This window comes from Orycteropus afer, unplaced genomic scaffold (genome assembly GCF_000298275.1).
Source record: "Orycteropus afer afer isolate SDZICR_OR568_19922 unplaced genomic scaffold, OryAfe1.0 scaffold00035, whole genome shotgun sequence".
NCBI classification, from domain to species: domain Eukaryota; kingdom Metazoa; phylum Chordata; class Mammalia; order Tubulidentata; family Orycteropodidae; genus Orycteropus; species Orycteropus afer.
The window spans coordinates 15,323,800-15,348,288 of record NW_006921622.1 but is presented as its reverse complement, the minus strand read 5'-3'; the positions used below and the strand labels follow the sequence as shown (position 1 = coordinate 15,348,288).

Sequence of the window (24,489 nt, the reverse complement as noted above, 5' to 3'; positions counted from 1 at the left end):
TTGTTTCTTCAGTGTGGATTTCCTTATCTTTAAAGGCATCTTCTTCAACTATCACAGACATTAAAACCAAGTATAAAAATAAACTGAACTTAGGGACCTCTGAATCACTGCATTACAAAGAATTAACTAAGATTTTAAAGAACAGTGATACATATTTGATCATAACACTCTCCCTAAAACTTTTTCAAATTTGTGAATCAGTTGATTTCAGTCTGCTCTCATTATTCACAGCAGTTACATTTTGTAAGGGCATCACAAACACCAAAAAAGCAAACACTGAACCACTGTTCAGGAGAAACATAGGTGTAGGTTACTGTGATTCTCTGGTCACAACATTTTTATCCACTGATTAATACACAACCTTGTTTGATGCATGTTTCTATTTAAAGGCACCTTATTTAATATACGTTTTTGATTCACTAACATTAAACTCATGGCCAACAGCACTATAACTCATACTTGAATAAAGCTTATTTGACTATACGTTTTCTCCATAAGGAACATCACAGCCTTCTTGTGCTTAGGAACACTAGACAGTACCTGACCACTATACTTGAGAATCATGTTAAACAGAAAAATCACCAACAAAAAATATAAAAATATTAAAAACATGTCACTAAATAGACCAGGGAAAGGACACTTGTTTACATGATGAGAGCTGAAATGAGAAGGCAGAGCATCATTCTTGTTTAAACTTAGGAAACATAAGGCAACTCAAATTTTTCACCACTCTGTGCATGTCTGTGAATGACCAAAACAGCACCACTGGTATTGATTTTGGGGTTACAAATAAATTTTAGTGAGAAGGTAAATTTGCAAATTGAGAATCTGGAAGTAAGGATAAAATGTATATTGCTCTCATTGAAGATAATATAATTATTTATTTTATATAATAATATAATTTACTCTAAAATGATATTTCATCTTTATTTAATCCTGATTAAAAGATGTATGTGCTTATAAATTTACACACATATACATTCACACTGAGGGTGAATGCTCAAAGCATTTTCACTAATAAAATGCAATGAAGTTTGAAGACCACTATCCGAATGTCTCCTACTTCAAATAGTGATAAAAAACAAAAATTATTGTAATAAAAACATAGCAAAATAAAGTCTTTAAAATAAAAATTAGTTGTAATGTTTTTAATAAACTGTTCTGTATGAGAAAATTTCATATACTCAAAACAAATAATGAAATGAAAATAGGTCAAGAATTATTGAAATGGATACTGAAAACATGATATAAGTCCATGTTGTAGTGATCTGGATCAGTTATGAAAGCAGCCAGAATAATCCTACACTCTAGGTCAGGGTGCAGACTCAGATTTTGTTTTAATATGTTCTTCAGAAAATACTCTGTAGCCTCCTAAATCCTGAGACAACTCTTCTTTTCAAATCAATTGTAAAACTACTTTCATCACAGAGCATTCCATTCCCTTCTAAAATGCTCCTAATGCTTCTGTCATTGGTCACCTGCCACTTACCTCTTTCTAATATCAGACTTGGAGGCTGAAAAGTCAATACACTGGAAACATTTAAAAAGTGAAAAGCTTATGACTTTGAAATTTGTGATTTCCTTTTGTATTCAGAAGAAAATGTTAAAACACTGGCAAGATAAAACCCACTGTGAACTATGATGAGTGTCTCTATTTCTAATGATATATATACTCATAAAACCAGGCCCCTAAATACTACAAATGTGAATCATGTCAAGTACTTCCCAACATAAGCCAGTTTACACAGTGATCCATGGGGTCAGTAATAGGAGATTCTGACAAACATCAAGGGAGAGACAAAACAGAAGAAAATTGCCATGCAAGAGATTTTTCTATTTTCCTAAGCAGTAAAAACTTCAAGACAAGCCAATCCCTAATCTACCAGTTCACATCAGTACAGGGAAGGAACTGAAAGACTGTTCCTAGTAATTAAACTGAGGATATGGTATGGAACTGTTCCCAGTACCTAGAATGACCAGCACCTACTAGACACCCTTAGAGAAGCTCAATAAAAAAAGTATGAAAAGTTCTATGGCTTCATGGATCCATCCCAGGACACAAAGATACCCTACCCCTAACTTCACTGTCTCAGCAAGGGAGGTGAGGGAGGGACCTAAAGTCTAAGCCAATATATGCATTATGTAGAGCCAATGTTTGTTGATGCTATTTTTGATCATTAACCCTCTTTCTACAACATTTTCAAATGAGATTCATTTAATTGTCTTGTCAGTTGTCTTGCAGGAAATGTTTTTGCCAGTTGTTAAGTAAGGTTCAAATAAATATAATGCAGGTGAGATAATATTACCCAAAAGTTACAAATTTCATCCTAATCTTTGTTAATCATAATAGAGTAGTATTTCCTTAACTAAATAAATATAAGTTATAAAAATAACTTAGTTTATCTGAAAACTTTAAAAAGATACAATACCCATCCAAAGGCCTCAGAAGAAAGGCCTGGTGCTCTACTTCCAAAAAATCAGCCCTGAAAACCCTACATAGTAAGGAGAGTCAGTAATAGGAGGAAATGGAATGTGTGCCAAACTGCATCCATGAACAAATGCCTCCTTTGCCATGAGGCCAAAAGAACTGGATGGTGTCCAGTTACTGTTACTGAACATTTTGATCAAAGATTCTGGGGAAGAATACTGAACTAAAAGGGAGAAAATGTGGAACAGAAATAAAAATTCTCATGAATTCCGTATTTTCTAGAGCCACTGATGTCAGATGAAACCCAAAACCGTTGCCCTGAGATCATCTTTAAACCATTAACCAAAAATATCCCCTGAAGTCTTCTTTAAACCAAAAAAGAAGTTAACTTATTGTAAAAAGAATGTTTTATTTAAACATTGTGCTCTTTTGAAGAACTATATATGGGATCAAATTGACAATAGCAACTCAAAATTTTAATAGGAAGCTCAGGGAACAGTGAGTTTATGTTAAAGGGGGAGAAATTTGAAAAAGGAGGGTGAGGATGGTTATACAACTTGAAGAATGTAATCAATGCCAATAAAATGTACATGTAGAAAAAAAATGAAAAGATACAATATCCAGAAAATTAATAACCCTGATTCAAGAAAAATAAATCAATCACCCAAAAAGAGAAAGCATTCCTCCAATACAACCACCTAGTCAAATCACTAGATGTGCTATAAGGAAATAAGAACTACACCAAGATTATTAAAGGCATGCAGCAACTCTAACAAACTGAGAAGTAAATATCCCCTTGTTTCTAGACAGACTGCTTATTGAACCACTCAGAAGCACCACCAAAACAAGGTTATAGAGAAATGAGCACACACAGATCAATATCCACAATATGACACCCATGCAGGAAAAAAATTCCACTCTGGCTAAAAGACAAAGCTCAGTGGCTATATGTCATTGGCACAGAGATAATAAAGGTGTTCACTACATCAGTGGTTGAGCTTCTTCTTATCTTTAGAAATGCCAGAATCATCCAAAGGAAGGTAGAGATTTAGAAATGTTCAAAACCATAGGAACAAATGAGGAGCAAAAGCAAAATAAGCATCTTCATTTTTGTGATTGGACAAGGAAGAAATACTCACCTGTGTTTATCCAAGCAGGGGGGAAAGAAAGGAGTGAGAAGCAGCTGTGGAGGGGGCAGTGTAGGACTGTGTGAGGCTGTATATGGCTGTGAAGAGATGTCGAAGGAGGTGTAGGGATATGTGGAAATGTGTGGAGATGTATGTGGGATATTGAGGGAGTGAGGGTCAAGGATATGGTGGGGATCTGTGATAGATTTAGGAGGATGTAGGAGACTATAGAGTTTCTGGAGGGTTAAGGGTAAGAAGGTTGAGATATACTGAAATGGAGGGCATAAAGGCATATGGGATGTATGTGGAATGTATGGGGTACTGGGGGTTGTAGAAGGTTTTCTGGGGGTATGGAGCTATATATGGGTTGTATGTATCAGGGTGTTTGTGGTGGGATGTGTACATGGTAAACACACAATTGGAACATAAATATATATACATGCATGTATACTTGTACGTATATATTTTTTGTTTGTGTAATGGCACAAATAAGTGCTTACTGTCAAATTTCCTTTTGATTTTAGTTCCCTTATTTTAAAATTGTGCTATGTACAACTGTCTTTCATAAATGGCAAAAATTCAAATTAAATATATAGAATACTGCCTTTGTGTGAATTTCCCCTGTAATTTAAATAAATCAAGCTGATTTTCTTCACAAACTCATGAACTCAAACTTGTGACTTTAAAATCCATAATTTTATTTACCCTTGTTTCATAGCATTTGGGACCTGAGAGATAGAATTACTGAGAATAAATTTATCAGTATGTCATTATATTTCATCTCTGAAACTATGGAAGACAAGTGACAGTCTTATTTTCCAGAAGCATGATCTCTATCCCTGTTCCTTATCAACCAGCATCCCATCAAAGCAAGGATGGATAGGAGTTGAAAATTAGAAACACACACAAAAACTCACATGTTTCCTTTCCAGGTTCCTATATACAGCTTTCACTTTAATTGCCAATGTTATTCTGCCATACTTTCCCTATGGCTTCTCTAACAGATGGCAGAGTGTCTGAACGAATAACTTCACTGTTTCAAGAGTATCATATTCCATAAAGCTGTACACAATCTGGTTGACTCTTCCTAGAACTGGTTTCTCACTTCCTGGCTATTTTAATATTTTAGACCATTTTGAAGAATAGGGTCAGCCTTTGATTAAAGCCAAACTTTGGGTATAATTTTAGTTTTAGCCTTCTTATCCCAAATAAAGTTATTCTGCACAAGTTTTATTTCTACTCCTCTTTCAGTTCATTTGCCACATTGAGAACTACACAGGAGAGTTGTTTTTTTTTCCCCAGTAAGAAGCATCTTGTTGACTTACCCACACAAACACAATCCATTCAAAAGCAGAGCACATCTGAGCTTTTGATTCCAGAAGATTTTATTTTCATGTTCTTACCTCTGAATTATTAAGGTGGCATTTGTGAGTTCCTGAAAACCAGCCATCACTTGAACACTGGTCAATGTCCACTTTCTGAAGATTTATGTCAACTTTCATGACACCCCTTAAAAATAGAGAAAGATAAAAAGAAATATTAATCTGAGCCTTTATAGTTTCTAATGTTGTATTCTACCCTGGAAATTAGACAAATTAGTACAAAGAATGGACTAAAAAATTTTTCAATTGCCCACACATATTCACTTAAAATTCACTAAGTGTTTTGGTTATACAGTGCGCATAGTCCTTAAGGCACTTGACTGCTAACTAGAAGGCTGGCAGTTCAAACCCACCAGCCACTCCTTGTAAGGAAGATGGGGCAAGCTACTTCCATAGTGATGCTGCCTCGGAAACCCAAGGAGGGGTCGCTATGAGTCGGGTCTGACTCAACAGAACATAACAACAACAACAGTGCTGCTATATAACAGACGTACCACAAATGGGTGGCTTGAACAAACAGGGATTTAGTCCCTACAGTTTAGAAGGCTAGAAGTCTGAGTTACAGTGCCAGCTCTAGGGGCTGAATGAAGGCCCCCAGACCTTGGTCTTCAGCTCTGCGTCTTGTTCCCAGCCCATAGGAGCGGGAGGCTTCTCTTAAATTCAGGCAGCTGTTGACTGCGGAGGCTGAAAATCCAAAGTCAACAAGTAAAATGGCACAGTCCCTAGATTATTAAGCATTATGGCAGGCCACTAGTTCAAGTCCAGAAACAGTCCCAAGATTGGCAGGCAAATAGCAGGCTGCTGAATGAAGACTCGGCTAAACGCAGGCTCCAAGTGTGCCATAAAGCTCAGAGATCTTTCTCAATGCTTTTTATATACTGGGAGCAGATCCCATCCCTAAGAAAGCTACTCAGCTGCTCACAGTAGATTCTACCATGGAGTTGATTACCAGTCTCACCATGGGGAATAACTACATCCAGCTGCCCAGCCAAGGTGACACACAACTTTACCTACCACACCGAGTGAAGACAAACACAGGTGAAGACACTCAAAATCACAAGTATTTTAGTCCTAAAGGCAGAGACTCTATTGTTCACTGCTCTGTCTTCAGCTCCTAGCATAATGCTTAGCATATAGTAAAACCCATCACTATCAAGTCGATTCTGACTCACAGCAATGCTATAGGACAGAGCAGAACTGCCCCATAGGGTTTCCAAGGCTCTAATCTTTATGCATGCAGACTGCTACATCTTTCTCCCAATGAGTAGCTGGTAGGTTTGAACTACCAACTTTTCAGTTAGCAGCCAAGGGTTTCACCACTGACCCACCAGGGCTCCTTGGTACATAGTAGGGTGCTCAATAAATACTTGTTAATTGACTAAATTACAGGCATGGTAGCAAAGATGACTTTGAAATAATACCTACAACCAGTACCCCTTCTATTAAATAACTCAAAACAAAGCCCTCATCAATACTCTTATTTCCCATTGCAGGGCTAGGAGGTAGGCAAGTTGAGGGCTAGAGGGGGAAGGCATCTCTTTTCTCCAATCTTCTATCCCAACGATTTTAACAGCTTGTTAGGTCTCCCTGCACTCCACTCCAAATATGAAGATTTGTATAATCTGCAAGAGTAGTGATTGATACTTTTCTTTTACATTTGGAAACAAAAAACACCATATTTCATATGTTGTTGTTGTTATGTGCCGTCGAGTCGGCCCCGACTCATAGCGACCCCTCTTTGGGTTTCCGAGGCAGTATCACTACGGAAGTAGGATTGCCCAACCTTCCTTCCGAGGAGTGGCTGGTGGGTTTGAACCGCCAGCCGTCTGGTTAGCAGGCAAGTGTCTTAGCCACTATGCTACCAGAGCTCCCATAGCCATATGATAAAAGTCTCTAAGAGAAAGAACTCACAAATTCAGAGTCTGTCAAAAGCAAAATTATAAAGAAAGATTCAAGTTTGTCTAAAATTATCCCATTGTCTCCTATCAATCCACCCTATACTTTCTTAAGATGTCTCCCTTTATTTTCACCACCACTACTAGAAGCAGCAGCTGAAATATTTGTTCAAACTAAATGAATTGCCGCACCTGGGCTTTACTGACACAAATGATCCGTGCCCCAGGCTCTGAATTAAGTTTTGTAACTTAACTTAAAACTTACCGCAGTGGAGTTGGATCCGACTCATAGCAACTCATCCTTGAACAAATAACATCACTGTTTGCTGATGTTTAATACCACTGTTTAGCACCACTCTTTAGATTTCTGAGGCAGTATCACTAACGGCTGGCGGTTCAAACCCACCAGCCACTCCTCGGAAGGAAGGTTGGGCAATCCTACTTCCGTAGTGATACTGCCTCGGAAGCCCAAGGAGGGGTCGCTATGAGTCGGGTTTGACTCGACGGCACATAACAACAACAACAACAACATCACTACTGTAGTAGATTGCCCAACCTTCCTTCTAAGGAGTGGCTGGTGGGTTTGAACCACCAGTCTTCTGGTTAGCAGTCAAGTGCCTTAGGCACTACGACACCAGAACTCCCAAGTTTTGCAAAGTAGTTGTTTTTTTAAACTCGAATAAAGTATAAAACAGCCACTAAAGGGGAGAACAAATTTTCAAGGTCTCCTCCCCTCCTAATTTAAGCTATTTTCATTATAATATTACTTAAATAGGTACAATCATAAATCCAGGCTCAAAATCCTTACACTATGGCTCTAAACCAGGCAGAGTTTTGTTCTGTTCTAAGAGTCGGAGGCAACTCAACAGCATCTAACAACAACATAGCTCTGAGAGCTACAAAACAAAACCAAAACTATAAAATCAATGCAAATAAAGTTATAAAACCAACAGAATTTAAATTAGCATTATTAATTTAAAGGGACCAATGGTTTTCTTGTCAAAGCTATAACCAAAAAACCATACCACACTGCCCTCAAGTCAAATACGACTCATAGCAGCCCTATGTTGTTGCTGATGTTATGTGCCATGCCATCGAGTCGGCCCCGACTCATAGCGACCCCTTCTTGGGTTTCCAAGGCGCTATCACTACGGAAGTAGATTGCCCAACCTTCTTCCCAAGGAGTGGCTGGTGGGTTTGAACCGCCAGCCTTCTGGTTAGCAGTCAAGTACCTCAGGCACTATGCTACCAGAGCTCCTATAGCAGGCCTATAGGGCAGAGTAAAACTGCCCACATAGGGTTTTCAAGGTTGTAATCTTTATGGAATCATACTGCCACATCCTTCCCCTGCAGAGTGGCTGGAACTGCTGACCTTTTGATTAGCAGCCCAGCACTTAACCACTGTGCCACTAGAGGCCAAAACTAAATCACAGCTCAAAACAGAAACATGGTACCAAAAATAAGTTCAGCCAGCCTATTGTTGTTGTTAGTTGCCATCAAGTCAATTCCAACTGATGGAGACCCAATGTATGCAAAATATATCTACCCCACAGCCTTTTCAAGTCTGTGACCTTTCAGAAGCCTTACGTCAAAGAATTGTCAGGCCTTTGAATGTGCCTCTAGTTGGGCTCGAACTGCCAACATTTCACACAGTAATCTAGCATTTAACCATTTGTGCCACCCAGCGACTCCCCAGCAAGCCTATATTGCCAAATGTTATGACTCATTTCTCTCATCTCTTTGCTCCTTTAAACTACTGTGAAATTTTCAGATAGAGTGGCTTAATGTCATTTGGCCTTTGTTTGAAGGTAAATAAATCAGTTACCTTTTAGTCTACCTCCGTTCTTTTCTCTTTAACCTATGACAAAGTACTATACTACATAGTGTTAACATGGTCACAAGAAACACAAAGTAAACAGGGACACTAAAACATCCTGCCAGTATTTGGTAATCCAGGTTACCCACAATATGTTTAATTTCTCAGATGATAACTTAAATGAAAACCCAAAAAGTATTTGTTGTTGTTATTGTCATGTGCCCTCAAGTCAGACCCGACTCATAGCGACCCCTCCTTGGGTTTCCGAGGCAGTATCACTGCGGAAGTAGATTGCCCCATCTTCCTTCCGAGGAGTGGCTGGTGTTTAGTACTTGAAAATCCCTCTTCTCTGTCCTATAGGGTTGCTGTGAGTAGGAATCTAGGAATCTAATTGATGGCAATGTGTTTTGACTTTTGTCTTTTCATTTTTTATCTACTAAGAGCCTGAACTATGCTTGCCCTTTAAAATACATTAGTAAGCAAATGGGCAGGGGTTGGATGGGTGGAGGGGATGGGGAGCCTGCCATCATGGAGTTTAGTTCTAGTGTGGGGTAGATGGCTATACCACATGATGGTTATACCAAATAAGCAAATAATGCTATACGTTTTAAAACACAAAGTGATGGGTGGGTGGGCGGGATGACACTTCAAGCAGGTAAGGGAGTGGGAGTAGGAGAAGGACAGGTTGAAAAATGTTTAAAGGTGCTGTTACTGGGGTAAGAGTCCTAACACAACGTATCTTTCAAGGTAGAATTACAGTGGGTTCATATTCACAGTCTAAATCATGAGTCATCTTGGGAGTCATAATATCTTCTACTGGACTACTATTGTCCATTATATTTCAGTATTCTTCCATAAAAATCTTCCTTGGACTCTATTTGCTAGTAAATTAATCAAAACATGCATTTTTATTCGTTCCACAGCTACTGTTATCAACAGAGTTTTCTTCAACTATCCTGCTACACTGACAAATGTTTGTTGCAGTGTCAGATTACCCGATAAACAAGATAAGCTAAGGCTTACTTGTTCTTACTTATGAAATACATGTGAAACTGTGTTATTAGTTTGTTGCAGGATATCCTAAATCTTCATGAACTCGTCCAATTCACTCACCCATGGGCTCCCTGTAATTTCTCTGGTCCCTATCCCTAGAAAACATGGGTTTCAGAAATAGGTATCTTAATTACTGAAGCTTTTCCTCCTGGATTCCAGATTTATATCCAGCAAGCAAAACAACAACAACAACAAAGCAAAATATTACCCCAGACTTTAAATTCAACTTATGAAGCACTCTGGGTTTTGCGCTAAACCACCAAAGGTAATGAGCCATGCGTTTACCAGCTGGGAAATCAGCGCTGACTCATCTCCATTAGTTCCTCTGCCTGGCACTTGGAGATTTACAAGCCCTTGAGAAGGCCCTGTTGACTTCCTTCAGGGGAAGTGGAGGTTTAGGAGATTAAATGGCAAGATAACACCCTCTTGGGGAAAAGTATTGTGCCAGGTGGGGCACTGGGAACCAATACCTAAAGCTCCTTTAGTTGTCTTAGCATGCCGCACGAGCAGGATGATGCCTAGTCAGGCCCGAGGCCCTCTGGGCACCTGCGCTTAGCGTTCCCTGAGCAAGCGCCCCTTGGGGACGGAAGTGCTGCTCCCACATCCGGTGAGCGGGAGAGCGGCTGGGAAGATGGGGGGGCGAGAAAGTGGTGTCTGTTCTGTGTCGTGAGGACCGGAAAGCAAAAGCCAAAGAAAAGGCTGGTATGTAGCCTCAGAGAGTGGAAAATATGGAAGATAATATTCTCCAGACACCTACCTAGGAGCTCTGGTTTCATAGTGCCTAGGGCATTTAACTGCTAACTCGAAGGCTGGCGGTTCAAACCCACCAGCCACTCCTCAGAATCCTCAGAAGGAAGGTTGGGCAATCTACTTATGTAGTGCCACTGCCTCAGAAAGGAGGGGTCGCTAGGAATCGGATCCCACTCCACAGCAGTGCCTTGAGTTTTTTACCTTAGACACCTACCTGGGTGTTCAACCGAGCTGCAGATTTGCATTTTCCTCTATTTTTCTATCAACATCTGAAACTCAACTGAGCTCTATCACCCATCATCCACCCTTCAAACCTGCAATTCCTCCTATATACTCTCTCTCTTTCTCTTTCTCTCTCTCAGTGGCAGCTCCATCTTCCCCTAGTTATCCAAATTTTTTTTATTATGAAACTCTACCCCTCCCCAAATCAAAACATCTGCCAGGTTTCATAGATTTTACCTCCTGCATGCTTCTTGTATAGTGACCCTTCCCTGCCATTTCCGCTACCACTGCCTTCATCTTTCTTGGGTATAAAAATTTTAATAATAGCTTACTAATGGGTCCTGTCTGGCACCATTTCAGTACAGATCCAGATTTTGTAGGTTCTTAAGTTTATACAGATAAGGGTCCTTCTATAAAAACATGCAAAATTATGAATACACATTCATATCACAATATGATCTCTTGCCCTAAATCTTTGTTTTATAACTACTGGTTGGGTATAGCCAGAGTGGACAGCAAGAGTATTACTAGAAGTCATTTCTATACCAGGATGGCTACCAATAACTTCATTTAATGCAGGAGTGACTGCCAACTAATATATAGCACTAAACTCAGACTAAATTATCCTTCTCTTAAGCTGTTTCCTAAAATGCCGATGGCTGAGAAAGTATAACAGAGGCAAACTGTAGTGGAAAGAGACTATTGTAGTTAAAATACCTTACCCTTGCAAAGTTTACATAACCAAGTGACCACAAAACTCATTGCTAGCGTTCATTCCATGGTTTTAGAAGTTTCCCTTGCAAGTGTGGGGCCCTAAAGTTTAAAGTTAATACAAAAGCATAAACTATAATGTAATACTGTTACTAATATCAGAAATCTTTTAAAAAATCTGTTCAAGGAAGGATATTATGGATAAAGTCAACTGAAAGATGAGAGATTGGGTGGTTATTGCAGTGTCTAAAATTAACAAGCAAATAATATCCAGAATATACCAGAATCTCTTGCAATTCACCAAAAATTAAGAATAATAATAGAAAATAGGCAAAGGAGATAAACAAATGATATACAGAAAAGTAAAGCCAATAGGCCAATAGTCATATGAAGAGCTGTTCAAACTCATTAGAAATCAGAGAAATGCAAATTTAAGCAATGCTGAGATACTATTATACTTTCATTAGACTGGCAAAAGTTATAGAAGTGTATAATGCTAAGTATTGGCAGGAATGTGAGACTATAGAAGCCCTTCTGCCCTCCTGGTGGGTGTATAAACTGATGCAGCCAGTCTATAGCAATCTTTAAATATTTAATAAAATTAATTATACCCATATCCTATGACCCAGCAATCCTGCTCTTGGGTTTATCTTTCAAATAAATTCCCACTCAAGTTCATTAAGGGGTTTCTAAGTTTATCGTGTTGTTGGATGCCATTGAATCAATACAAACTCATAGTGACTCCATGTGACAGAGTAGAACTGACTCATAGGTTTTTCTATGTAAACTTTACAGAAACAGATCACCAGGTCTTTCTTCCATGGACCCAATGGGTGGGTTTGAACCAAAAATTTTGGTTAGCAGCCAGCACGTAAGCATTGCACCACCAGGGCTCCTTTAAGTTTACCATAGTGTTATTATATAGGATTTCCAAGACTATGATTGAAGACAATCTTGATGGCCATCACAAGGACTGAATTGGTGTTCCAAACTATGGAGTACTATGCAGCAGTAGAGAAAATGAACTGAGTATATATGTAGCAATGAAGACATTTTAAAATAGACCAGTATTTAAAAAGAGAGCTATGGCAATCATTTTTAATGAAAATTATTTATTTCACATATGGGTTGCAAATGGAGATGGGATGAGGCGAACTAGAAGAGACTCTTGTTAAAGGGAAGGAAGAGCAATTTCCTTTCTGTTACCGTCTAACTGTGGAAGAGTCTAGATTGATGTTTCTGTGATTTTGTTAAATTTTAGCTAAAGTCATCTTTATATAACTTTCTCACTTCAGAGCTTCTTGTCTTTGGAAAATATTCCTCACGAAAATACCCAACATCGTGGTCATTTTGCTTAAGCCCCATAACTACAAAACATTTAATAGCACTAAGAACAGTCTTCCATGGGCTTTTGTGACAGAGAAAATACTTGGCAAATCTACCAAATCTCAGAATTAAATACTTGGTCTGCTAACATGGCAAAGAATATAGGCAGTTATATAGATTATTTTTGGATAAGGTTTATTTTCTCTACAGTACAACTAAAACTAGAATTACAAGCCATAGAGTAAACAAAGCCAAGAGTGAAGACACCAGACAGAATTTGAAAACCAAAGTAAGATTTAAAAACATAACAATGATGCCAATAATAAACAGTCACTTCACATGTCTATAACACTTTTCAGGCATAGGGAACTTTCTAGAAACTGGTTATTACAACAAATTGAGAGGTAAGTATTGTTACCTCATTTTACAGATAAAGTAGAGTCTCAGATTGAGTGAACTGTCTGAGATCAAGAACTCAAAACTATATATATTTGATTTGAAGTCCATTCATCACTCTGTATCAAGGCTACTTGCCTGTTTTCAGCAGAAATAATTTCAGGGTCAACATGCCAAAATATTCAATAAATTAACTCAGTAAGTTAAAATATGTATAAATAGATAAGGTCCTACTGTATATGAGGCTCTATGCTTGATAATGTTGTAGATACAAAACATAAGATATCATTCTTACTGGGGAAAAAAAATAAGTAAGCTATAAAGAGAAAAGAAGAGAAAGGAAGAAACAAGTGATGATATAATTCATTTATTCATTCACCCCAAATACATTGAGCTATGCTAGTTGCAGTGTTAGATATGAAGTAAGGCACATAATCAATGTATGGGAGTTTAGTCAGCCCAACAACCATTACTGAATTAACACTTGTTCTCTGTATTCTTTGCTGCCCTCTGATGTGGCATTATGCCATGACTAAGGTGTATAGGTATGGTCAATCCAGGAAGCAGATGCAGATCAGTTAAGGATTTGTCTTCTGAGAGGAGGAGGTAAGTTGTGTGAAGTCCTAACAATGTTGACTCAAAAGGAAGAACAGAAAACAGTATTCCATAAAATTGACACAGAAAAGAATTGAACTGCTCAGAGAAAACAGGAAATGACCTGCTCTCTTATATCACGTTCCCCAAGCAGTTTTCAAGCCTTATACATGCTTTCATGGGCTTGCAGGTTAATTTAGGTGAAAGTAGGTTTTGAACCTATCTAATTTGACAGTTAGTTTGTGGAAGCTTCCCTGTGGTCAGGAAATGTTTAGATGTTCTTGCTGCCAGCAGCATGCTATCTTGATCTGCACAGTTGAATAGACCATGTAGTGAACATTATATTTTAAATCTCCACAACCATTTAGCCTTTCCAGTTTTCAAAGAACTTTTAACATATATTATCTCATTTGATCTCCACAACATATATTATGTCATTTGTTGTGGTATGTGCTGTCAAGTTGATTCTGACTCATAGCACCTCATGTGACAGAGTAGAACTGCCCCATAGGAATGTTTATGAAAGCAGATCACCAGATCTTTCTCCCCCAAAACTGCTGGGTGGGTTCAAACTTCCAACCTTTCAGGCAGCAGTCCAGTGCTTTACTTGCACCACCATGGCTCCAATTTCACACATTGTTGTTATTGCTGAGTGCTGTGTAGTCAATCATGACACATGTTCCTATATGACAGAGTAGAACTGCCCCATAGAGTTTCCAAGGTTGTAAATCTTTACAGGAGCAGATCACTAGGTCTTTTCTCCTGCAAAGCCACTGGTAGGTTTGAATCGCGACCTTTTGGTTAGCAGCTGACACTTAACCATTGTACCACCAGGGTTCCTTTTGCACAACACTAACCCAAAACTCACTGCTGTCAAGATGATGACAACTCAGAGTGATCCTGTAGGACAAAGTAGAACTCCCCCATAGGTTTTCCAAGACTGGAAATATTTTCAGAAGCAGAGGCCACATCTTTCTTCTGCAAAGAAGCTGGTGGATTCAAATCACCAGCCCCTCCTCTGCTTACTCACATGCTTGCATAGGATATGTGAGTCGTGTATGTGTGTGTATGTGTGTGTGTATGAGAGAAAGAGAGAGACTTAGATCTCTATGATGTAACTTTTTAAATGCAGTTATAATAATCCATCCTTGCCCAGTAATCACTCATGTTGGATCCAGTTGCATATTGGTGAATATAGCAAGAGTTACACTTGACAGCCCATCCCCACCTCGTGTTTATTGGAAAGAACTGTTATATTCCCAAGAGACCTGCTGAGATAAGGGTTTCAGTTACATAAGAGGGGACCATAGGAAACAGATGTCAAGAAAGGTATGGAACGGGTAGGGGCCTCATAGCTTAAATAACCTTATGCATTGGTGCCCTTGTGATCCTGCATGAAACTTTATTTCTAGCCAGCACATTCTCATGCAGTGGAGCTGGTATCAGTTACATTTAGTGCCCTGCCATTTCCCTTCTACTGTAGCACTTTCTTTTCTTTGTGTCCTATCTTGTCATCTATGGGTCTTTGCATTGGACAACTGGTGCCCCTGTTTAGTTAATGCCCTAAGCATGTGCTTACCTTCTTATTGGGTACTCCATCCCGGAGCTGACCTTTCAATTAGTAGCCAAGTGCTATAACACCACACTACCAGGACTCTTTTCACAACACTCTGACCATAAAATACATAGCTGTCTTATACATAGCTTAAGAGAATTAAGTAAAATAATTTCAAGAGTAACTAACTGACATCCAAAGTATATTAAGAAATGCAGCACTTACATTGTTATGTGAGTCTTTAAAAGTCTTGTAAGTGAATATTTAAAATCTTCTCATCATAAAAACTGATTGCTTTATCATCTATACTCCTGTAATTCCATGAGTGGAATCATATAAAGTCATTAATACTAGATGTATCTCACAACCTCTATCCTACAATTTGATTTAAAAGAGAAGAAGAATCCTAAAGAAATAGCCACAGTAAGGTAAGTAATTCTTCTAGAAATACCAATAAAAGATTCATATAGCAAGAGAGACTTGGTAGGAGAGGCTATCTCCTATGGGCCCTGAGCTTCCGTGCAGTCTTGCTGAGTATGCCAAGAATCCAAGGTTCTGATTGCTCCATTTGGACCATTCCTTAGGGTTGCATTTTACAGCAAGGAATCTTGAAGGATAAGGAGCTCTGCTGGTGTAGTGGTTAAGGCATTTAGCTGCTAACCAAAAGGTCAGTGGTTTGAACCTACCTGCTGCTCCCTGAAAGAAAGATGAGGAAGTCTGCTTCCATAAAGATTTACAGCCTTGGAAACCCAATGGGGGCCTCTACGAGTTGGAATTACTCTATGTTAGTGAGTTTGGTGTTTTGGTTTTTAATCTTGAGGGATAAGGTAATATCTTCTCCCAAGGGCAAGTTTCATTCTGCTTACTCTAAAAGTGCTGAATCCCCTACCACTATATGTCTAGGTATCCATCATGTGCCCTTTATGCTATCTACATGGGACTTGGTCAGATTGAGAACCAACACAGGCAAGCATGAAGATCTGAGTAATAACTCCTTTCTCTCTGATCCAGGAGCCTCATGTCTCCTGCCACCATTGATAAAATAGTAAAGAGTTAGTTTGTTAACTTGCAAGTAGGGTAAAATCTCAGATTCTGCACAGTTCTAAATGGGACCTTTATAAATTACCTGTTGATAACCCTTAAAAAAAAAAAAAAAAACCAGGTTTGCTAATCTGATAGAGCCTGGTGAGACCCCTGAGACTATGACCCCTAGTTACCCTTCAGGTTTGGAACTGAACTCACTCCTGTGGCTTCTAGCCAAACAGTAGACAAGCATATGGGATGAATATTTACATCACATAGATGACGCTCCTTGGAACGATCAATCATGGGAGAACAAAAGGGCATTGTTTGCACAGGGAGAGAGCTGCTGGGAGGGAAGGACACAAGGAAGAAGTAACTACAGGGAGGAAGTGGGAAGAGAGCTGTTACAGTGTGGAGAATTGGGGAATTGCAGTCAATGTCATGAAAGAAATGTGTATGAATTCCTGTATGGAAAATGAATTTGCTTTGTAAACTTCCACCCAAATCACAATAAAATTTAAAAAATAAAATCCCAATAAAATAAAATAAATCAACTGTTGATTACTGTGTTGTTATATACTGTCAAGTTGATTCTGACTCATAGCAACCCTATAGGACAGGGTAGAACTGCCCTACAGGGTTTCCAAAGATATAATCTTTATGGAAGCAAACTGTCACTTCTTTCTCTCATCGAGTGGCTGGTGGGTTTGAACTGCTGAAAATTCATGCAGTTTGAATGCTTAACCATTGTACCACTAGATCTCCTTATGTTGGTTTAGTAAACTTGAATATACTTCTTATTGTTATTATGTGCCATCAGGTCATCTCCAACTCATAGTGACCTCATGTGCAATGGAACAAAACACTGCCCAGTCCTGCGCTAGCCTCACGATCCCCACCATACCCGAGCCCATCATTGCAGCCACCATGTCAGTCCATCTTGTTGAGGGCCCTCCCCTCTTTCGTTGATCCTCCCCTTTACCAAGCATGACATCCCTCTCCAGAATGGTCCCTTCTGATAACATGACCAAAGTTGAATATGCTTACACAAGTCATTATATGCAGCCATTAAAAATAGTGCTGAAGAAGAATATTTAGTGAATTTTAAAAAATATATAAATAAACAATAGGTTTAATATGCATTTTCAAAAGAAAATAACTTTTTAAAATACATATGTTTTATAATGAGAGTTACTATTTTTTAACACTAGAGGATAATTATTTCATTCATTGAAAGTTCTGTAGAATAATTATGTAGGTTTCACAATATTCCAAACTTTTTCTCTTCTATTAATCATATATTTGATTCTCATCTTTAATCAATTATTTTTAAAAGCTCTAGATATTTAGGAATCTATACCAAAAAACCAAACTCACTGCGTCAAGTCAGATCCAACTCATAGCAACCCCTCCTTGGGTTTCTGAGGTGGTATCACTACGGAAGGAGATTGCCCAGCCTGCCTTCCAAGGAGTGGCTGGTGTATTTGAACCTCCAGCCTTCTGGTTAGCAGTCAAATGCCTTAGGCACTATGCCACCAGAGCTCCCTTAGGGATCTATATTTGGACCTAAAATGGATCTCTTCCACATTTCAATCAAGTATGGTTAATATAGGTCAGATCAGAAAAGCAAATGATTGCTTCTAAAATTTATGGATAATCCTCTAACTCTCCAAAAACTGATTAGAAATTTCTTAGCATGCTATTTATTTATTTATTTATTTGTGATTTGGGTGAGTTTACAGAGCAAATTCACTTTCCATACAGCAGTTCACACATGTTGTCTCATGACATTGACTACAATTTACCACAATGCAACAGCTCCCCTCCCACTTCCTTCCCTTAGTTACCACTTCTCTCTGTCCATCCCTCCATGCACTCCTGCCCCCTGAACTGTCTTCCTGTGCATAAACAGCCCTTCTTTCTCTTATGATTGTTCTCTCCAAGGAGTGTATCTACTTCAGGTAAATGTTCAACTCATATGCCTGTCTTTTGTTTGGCTAGAAGCCACAGATGTGGGTTCAATTCCAGACGTGAAGGGCAGCTAGGGACCATAGTCTCAGTAGTGCCACTAGGCTCTATCAGATCAGGAAACCTGGTCCCCCTCTTTTTTTTTTTTTTCAAATGATTTTGAGTTTTGTTCCAAATTGTTCTCTCTCTCTATCCAGGATCTCCTACATAGATCCCCCTCCGAGTGGTAGATAGTGGTGGCCGGGCACCATATAAGCTCTTCTGGTCTCATAGTCGTATAGGCTGAGGATCGCATGGTGTACCAGTCAAGAGGACTAATTGTTTTCATTAGCATGCTCTTTTAAAACAAGCAACGAGGGTTAAAATTTGATGGCATAACACTAGAAGTTGCTTTGTCATTACAGTATCAGCCTTCATCTAAAGCCTCTGCAGAACCTAACTGAACCCTAATCATAACCAGAGTGCTAAGTTAATAATAATATTAATATTAATTGTAGACCATCTGGTAACTAAAGGTAGTTGGCCCATAGATGACTAAACACAAATTTCAGTGTAAATACTCTGATTTTTCCCTCATTGCTTTATGGGATTCACTAAGCCTTATTGAGATGGTAAGTTCATTTTTGCCTTCTACATTTCTATAAAAACACAATTAGCATTAATTATAATATATTGATAAGAATATCATTATCAAATGGTTTTCTGTGTATTAAGGCCAAATTTAAGGGGCATTTTTGGCCATATTTTTTTCTGTTACCGCTATTTAAAAATAATAAATTATCTTCTCAGAATATTGCCAGGAATTAAATTTATTTTCCAATCATTTCGATATATAATTTCAACCATGACTTTATATTCTTGTAGCAACATGACTTTTAAAGCCTAATCCCCTCTAGAACATCAGAAGAATTTGACAACAGGGTCTGTCTTGAAGCAAGGAAATGTTCTCCACCTCCACACTACTTTGCAGCAGACAAGTCCAGAGAATCTTGCCAAAACTTTCCATCTGTCTGACTCCTTGTTCTTGGAGGTCTTTTTGGCAATCAGGTCAAGCCTTCCTTGGGAAGGCTTGTACTTTTTGTGTAGGGAAAAAAAAAGTTTGATAAAAGGAGAACCAATATATATAAAATGAAGTAAGGTTCATCAGTTCTCTGTCCACAGATAAAATCTTTGTATTCTGGGACTCTGGAAGGATACTTTTTAAAGTGCAGCACACCTAAAATTGTTACGGTTTAGAGTCTGTTAATAGATGATTGTCCCTGTGAAAAATTTATTTTGAGTCTGCTGCTTTTGCAGAGGTTGCTGACTAATGTTTCATTTTATGGTTTTCCTTCAACTGAAGTAATTTTGAGCTACTCTGACATTATATTTCAATTTTAAATAACAAGAAGGAAATTTATTTCATCATTCACATCTATACTATACCTTATATCACCACTTTAGGTATGTTCCATGTTGGGGAATGCAGTATAAAGAGATCACCTATATTGACTCATTTAATTCAAACAATTCTATGAGAGAGGAAGCACTTTTCTCATTATATCTATGCAGAAAATGAGGTTCAGAGATGCTACATAATTGACTGTCCAAAGTTATACTTTTCTGAATTCCTAGATAAAAAGAAAAAAGCATCTGCTGTCAGAGAAAATAAATGTCTAATGGAAACACTGTAATCTGCCTTAAAATATAAAATAAAACTGTCACATACCTTGGAATTTCCTGGTGATTTAACTAAACATGCTACTTATGTTCGTATTTGGTTGCGATATATAAGTAAAAATATATCTTTCCAGTTGATAATCTATACAGGTTCTTTTTAATTTAACTCTTTAAAGACACTAATATTTTGTCTGATAAAGACAAGTCAATAATTTTCATGGTAATTTTTCAGAGTAAGATATATAGTTTGTGTAAATGGACACTTCTGAACCAGAAATGAAAACAGAAAATAAAGCAAGTGAACATTTTTCCCATTGAAATTTGAAGCACAGAAATGTGAAATGGCTTGTCTGAAGACACATAGCTAATAAGTAAAAGAGCGGAATATGATGTGATGTTCATATTTGAGATATAAGGATCAGAAGACTGGTCAGGAGACCTAGATTCAAGTTCTTGTTCAAGATGGTGAATTGAGCATATATGTTTATCTCTATCCTTCCCACCCAAATCCAACTATAATGACAGTAAATAAGTATATAAGGGAATAGATTTTCATTTCAATGAAGAAGCAGCTAACCAGAGATTTGACACAATTCCTGGGATCAAAGTGGTTGTAAGCCAGGGAGATGAGAGCTAAGCCCAGGACATGGTCTGGAGAAGGCTATAGCAGAGTGGAAACTGCTCTTCTATCAGAGCTTTCAGAAAATCTTTAAGCTCAACTCTATCGAATGGGAGTAGAAAATGAGGCAGAAGTCAAGGTAATATATTGAAGCACTTCTTTCTAAATAGCTATACAAGTTGGAACATCCCCTCCCTTACATATAACAATGGCATTTATTCCAAAGCCAAAAACCAAGAATTATTGTGTAAAAAGACTTAAAGAAATGCCTAGAAAGAGCTAAAGCTTCTAGAATGGTTACAAGTTTTACCAGACTACGGGGTGGCAGAGACTGCTCACTTCTTAGGTATCATAAAATGAATGAAGTTTGAAATTAAGGGAGAAGTCTTCTGAGGAGCTAGAGTGCTATACCTGTGACAAGAATCCATGACATCTAGCTATATAAATTAACCTACTCCTTCTTGAGGGAGAAGAACTGATATGAACAAGCAAAACAACTGACCTTGGAAAATAAAGCAATAACTCAGGGAATGGGAGATAAATTAATAGATATTTTAATGAATATCCTTAAAGAGATTTAAGAAAATGAACATACTATTATGGAAAAAGGAGCTCTGGTAGCATAGTGCCTAAGGCACTTGACTGCTAACCAAAAGGCTGGCAGTTCAAACCCACCAGCCACTCCTCGGAAAGAAGGTCGGGCAATCTACTTCTGTATTGATGCTGCCTTGGAAACCCAAGGAGGGGTCGCTATGAATCAAGTCTGACTCGACGGCACAGGACATCAGCAACATCATTATGGAAAAGGAACAATCTGGAAATAAATAGTTTATGGAAATTAAAAGAAATTGCTAATAAAAAATAAAAAGCAAAAACAAAGGAAAAAATTAAGAAACTCTCTTAAAAGGTAAAGAGAGATGGAGATAAAAGTTAAATACAGACATCAGTTCAGAAAGTTCATTACCCAACTGTAGGAGTTTCAGGAAGTGGACAAGGATAGGAGAAAGTAATTCAAACAATCATAAAAGAAAATTTCTGAGTGGAAAAGTCTAAAAGGGCCTACCCAATGAAGTTGTTGTATCTAAGACTGACATCATTGTGATATTTCAGAACTCCCAGGAGAGGAAAAGATCTAAAATGTTTCCACTGAGGAGAAAAAAAAAAGATTAACTATAAAGGTATAGTAGTGGGGTTAGTCTTGAAGTTTTCATCATCATCAGTGGTGGCTAAAAACAACAATGTCTAAAATTCTAAGTGGAAAATGACTTTGAAGCTATACTTCTATGTCCAAGCAAACAATCATACATGAAAACCAAAACATTTTTAGACATGAGGAGATTTAGAAGGTTACCTTCCACTCATCCTTTCTGGGGGAAAAAAAAAATCTGAGAGTATACACAGAAAAGAATATTAGAAATAGGAGGAGCTGTCTCAAAAACATAGTTTTTAACTAATTCAAAAAGGCAATCACTTGAAAAGATTTCTGATAGTGTTCTACACAAGTTCTAAAGCAACTTCTGTAAGTTGTACAATTAAACAGTGATTCTTCCTTAATGAATACAATAATTGATTAAGAAATTCAATGAACTTAGAAATAAGTAGAACATATAATTCCTTTTTGTTTTTTAACACAAAAAAGAAAGGTAACTAGAAACTTTAAGAGGGAAAAATATGTGAAAAAACTTGATGTAACCATGCACAAACTAAATGTACCATGGTTTTAAGCAACTGATACAAAGAGAGAGAATCCATTTGACCTTGAAATTTGGGATATTCTCCTTAAAATGGCACAAATTCTATTATTCATTTCAATTCTTAGAGGCAAGTAATGGATAAAGCACAAGCTTTTTTTTTTTTTTGCTAAGTGATAGAATATTAATATTCTTATCTTCAATTGCCAAAAAATATTAGAATAGACAATAGGAATAGAAAGGTGAAGGAAGAAAAGAATTGAATAGACTAAAATTTATAGATGCAAAAAGATTTTGGGATTACTTAAGTTTTAAAGGTAACCAAAAAGTTTTAATTAACAAAACAAGCAAGGAAAAGACTATAAAGAAGCTAAATTCCACATTTGTCAGACTGAAGAAAGTAATGAAAATGATTTCCTAAAACCCATAGTCTCAAATTTCCATTGTTAACACTCTTTATTAGAGACACACTCTTGCCTAGACTTTTCCTGTCATGAAGAGTCTTCCTTCTCCAAATTCATGTCCCAAATGTTCACAGTCTATCTTCTGGCTATTCCAATCTCACTTCTGTGCCTCTGTGCCTCTTACTGGCAGTTCTTGCAGCAATGCCAACCTCAAGATGTTAGGTGTCACCATAAGAGGCAACAAAGTGTGTCAGAAAATGCCTAATGAAAGACTTGCCTGCCACCAGATTGAGAGAGGTCAAAGACCTGCAGGATGTCATCCTAGGCATGCTGGCAAGAAAAAAAAAAAGGCTTTTCCATGAGTTTACTTGCTGTGTCTCTCCCCTTATTCTCCTCCTGTCTGTGTCTGAGCCTGGTACAAGTAAAGCACCAAACTTGATTTTTGCAAGGATTTATGGATTTCAGACCTGTACATCTCTTACCTCTTAAATGTTCATCAACATTCAAGAATGGAGCAATTGGACATAGCTCATTCTTTGGCTGAAATATCATCAGAAAAACTGGAAAACTCAAATTCCAAGGTCTTGCTGAGGGAGGCAATGGAGAGAAAGTCCAAGATTGCAAGAAGGAGGAAAGAGAAATAGGCAGCCAAAATAAAGTAAGAAATTGAAAATAAAACCATCATCTGAAGGGGGGAAAATGAAAACACAATCACAATTTGTGTATTACTTCAGAGGTAAAGATTTTTAACATACCTCTATATTATCACACCATTCTAAACATTTTCCCTCAACCTTACTTTCACTTTCTACCTCATTACCCACTTCTCACTACATTCTAGAAACTGGTTTTCTTTCAAGAGCACTTGAAGTTCATTCCTATCTCAAGGCCTTTGTACTTGCTGTTCCTTATCAGGAATGGGATCACATCAGCTTGTTTCATGACTGCCTCCTTCTCATCCTTCATTTCTCAACTCAATCACTCTTCAGAGAGGCTTTTCCTGACCACCCCATTTAATGCAGCCCACCCCACCTGTCCGTCACTTTCTACTGTATTACCCTGTTTATTTCCTTATACCATTTGTTTCTGTCAATAATTATTATTTTTATTTTGCTTATTTATTAGCTATCTCCCCCCACTCCACAAATCCATGAGGATAGGGATTTTGTCTGTCATTTTCACTATTATATCCCCTGCACCTATACCCCTAGCCAGGCACATAGTATATACTCTATAACTGAAAAATAAATAGACAGTAATACATTGCAGGCACTATGTCAAGCTTTCTACATACATAAGCTTGTTTAATCTTTACAACAAGAGAGATCTACCCCTTTTTCAGGTGAGGAAATTGAGCCACAGATCGATCAATTAACTTACCAGTGGCACATAGTAAGTGGAAATGTAAATTCCTAGATTAAAACTAGATTTGTAACCCCAAAAAAGCTCTTCCTGGACACTATTACTTGGCCTGAAATATGCCAGACTGTTTCATGGGTCACTGGATTTTAATTTTTAAATTATAGTCCTTGCATTTGAAGAAGGACCTGTAGAATGAGGCAAATAGGACATTTACACAGAGACAAAAATAACAAGAGCTCACTCTCATGATAGACACTATTTTTTGAAGGTGTGAACACAAAGAAGAACAGCCTCCCCACCACCACCAAAAAAAAAAAAAAAAAGTGAGGAAGAATCAGAGCATACAGTTCAGTGGGTCCTCATTCCAAGGTTCTGTGATCTCTCAGCCTTCATAAAGAACCTGCTAAGCGGGGGCAAGATGGCGGACTAGGCAGAAGGATTGCACAGACCCTCTTCAACAAAGAAAAGGGAAACCAATTAACACAGACACAGAAGATAATCTTGGACC

The 24,489-nt window shown here is 38.0% G+C and overlaps 1 protein-coding gene across 1 annotated transcript in view; it reads right to left on the bottom strand.

The window, feature by feature from the left end:
• The window catches only part of GPR158 (G protein-coupled receptor 158), an 801,760-nt gene that overhangs the window by 726,549 nt on the left and 50,722 nt on the right, over positions 1–24,489 (bottom strand). The window contains exon 2 of the mRNA XM_007936378.1: positions 4,959–5,064. Within this exon, the coding sequence (XP_007934569.1) occupies positions 4,959–5,064 (106 nt within the window). The remainder of the gene's footprint in view (positions 1–4,958; positions 5,065–24,489) is intronic.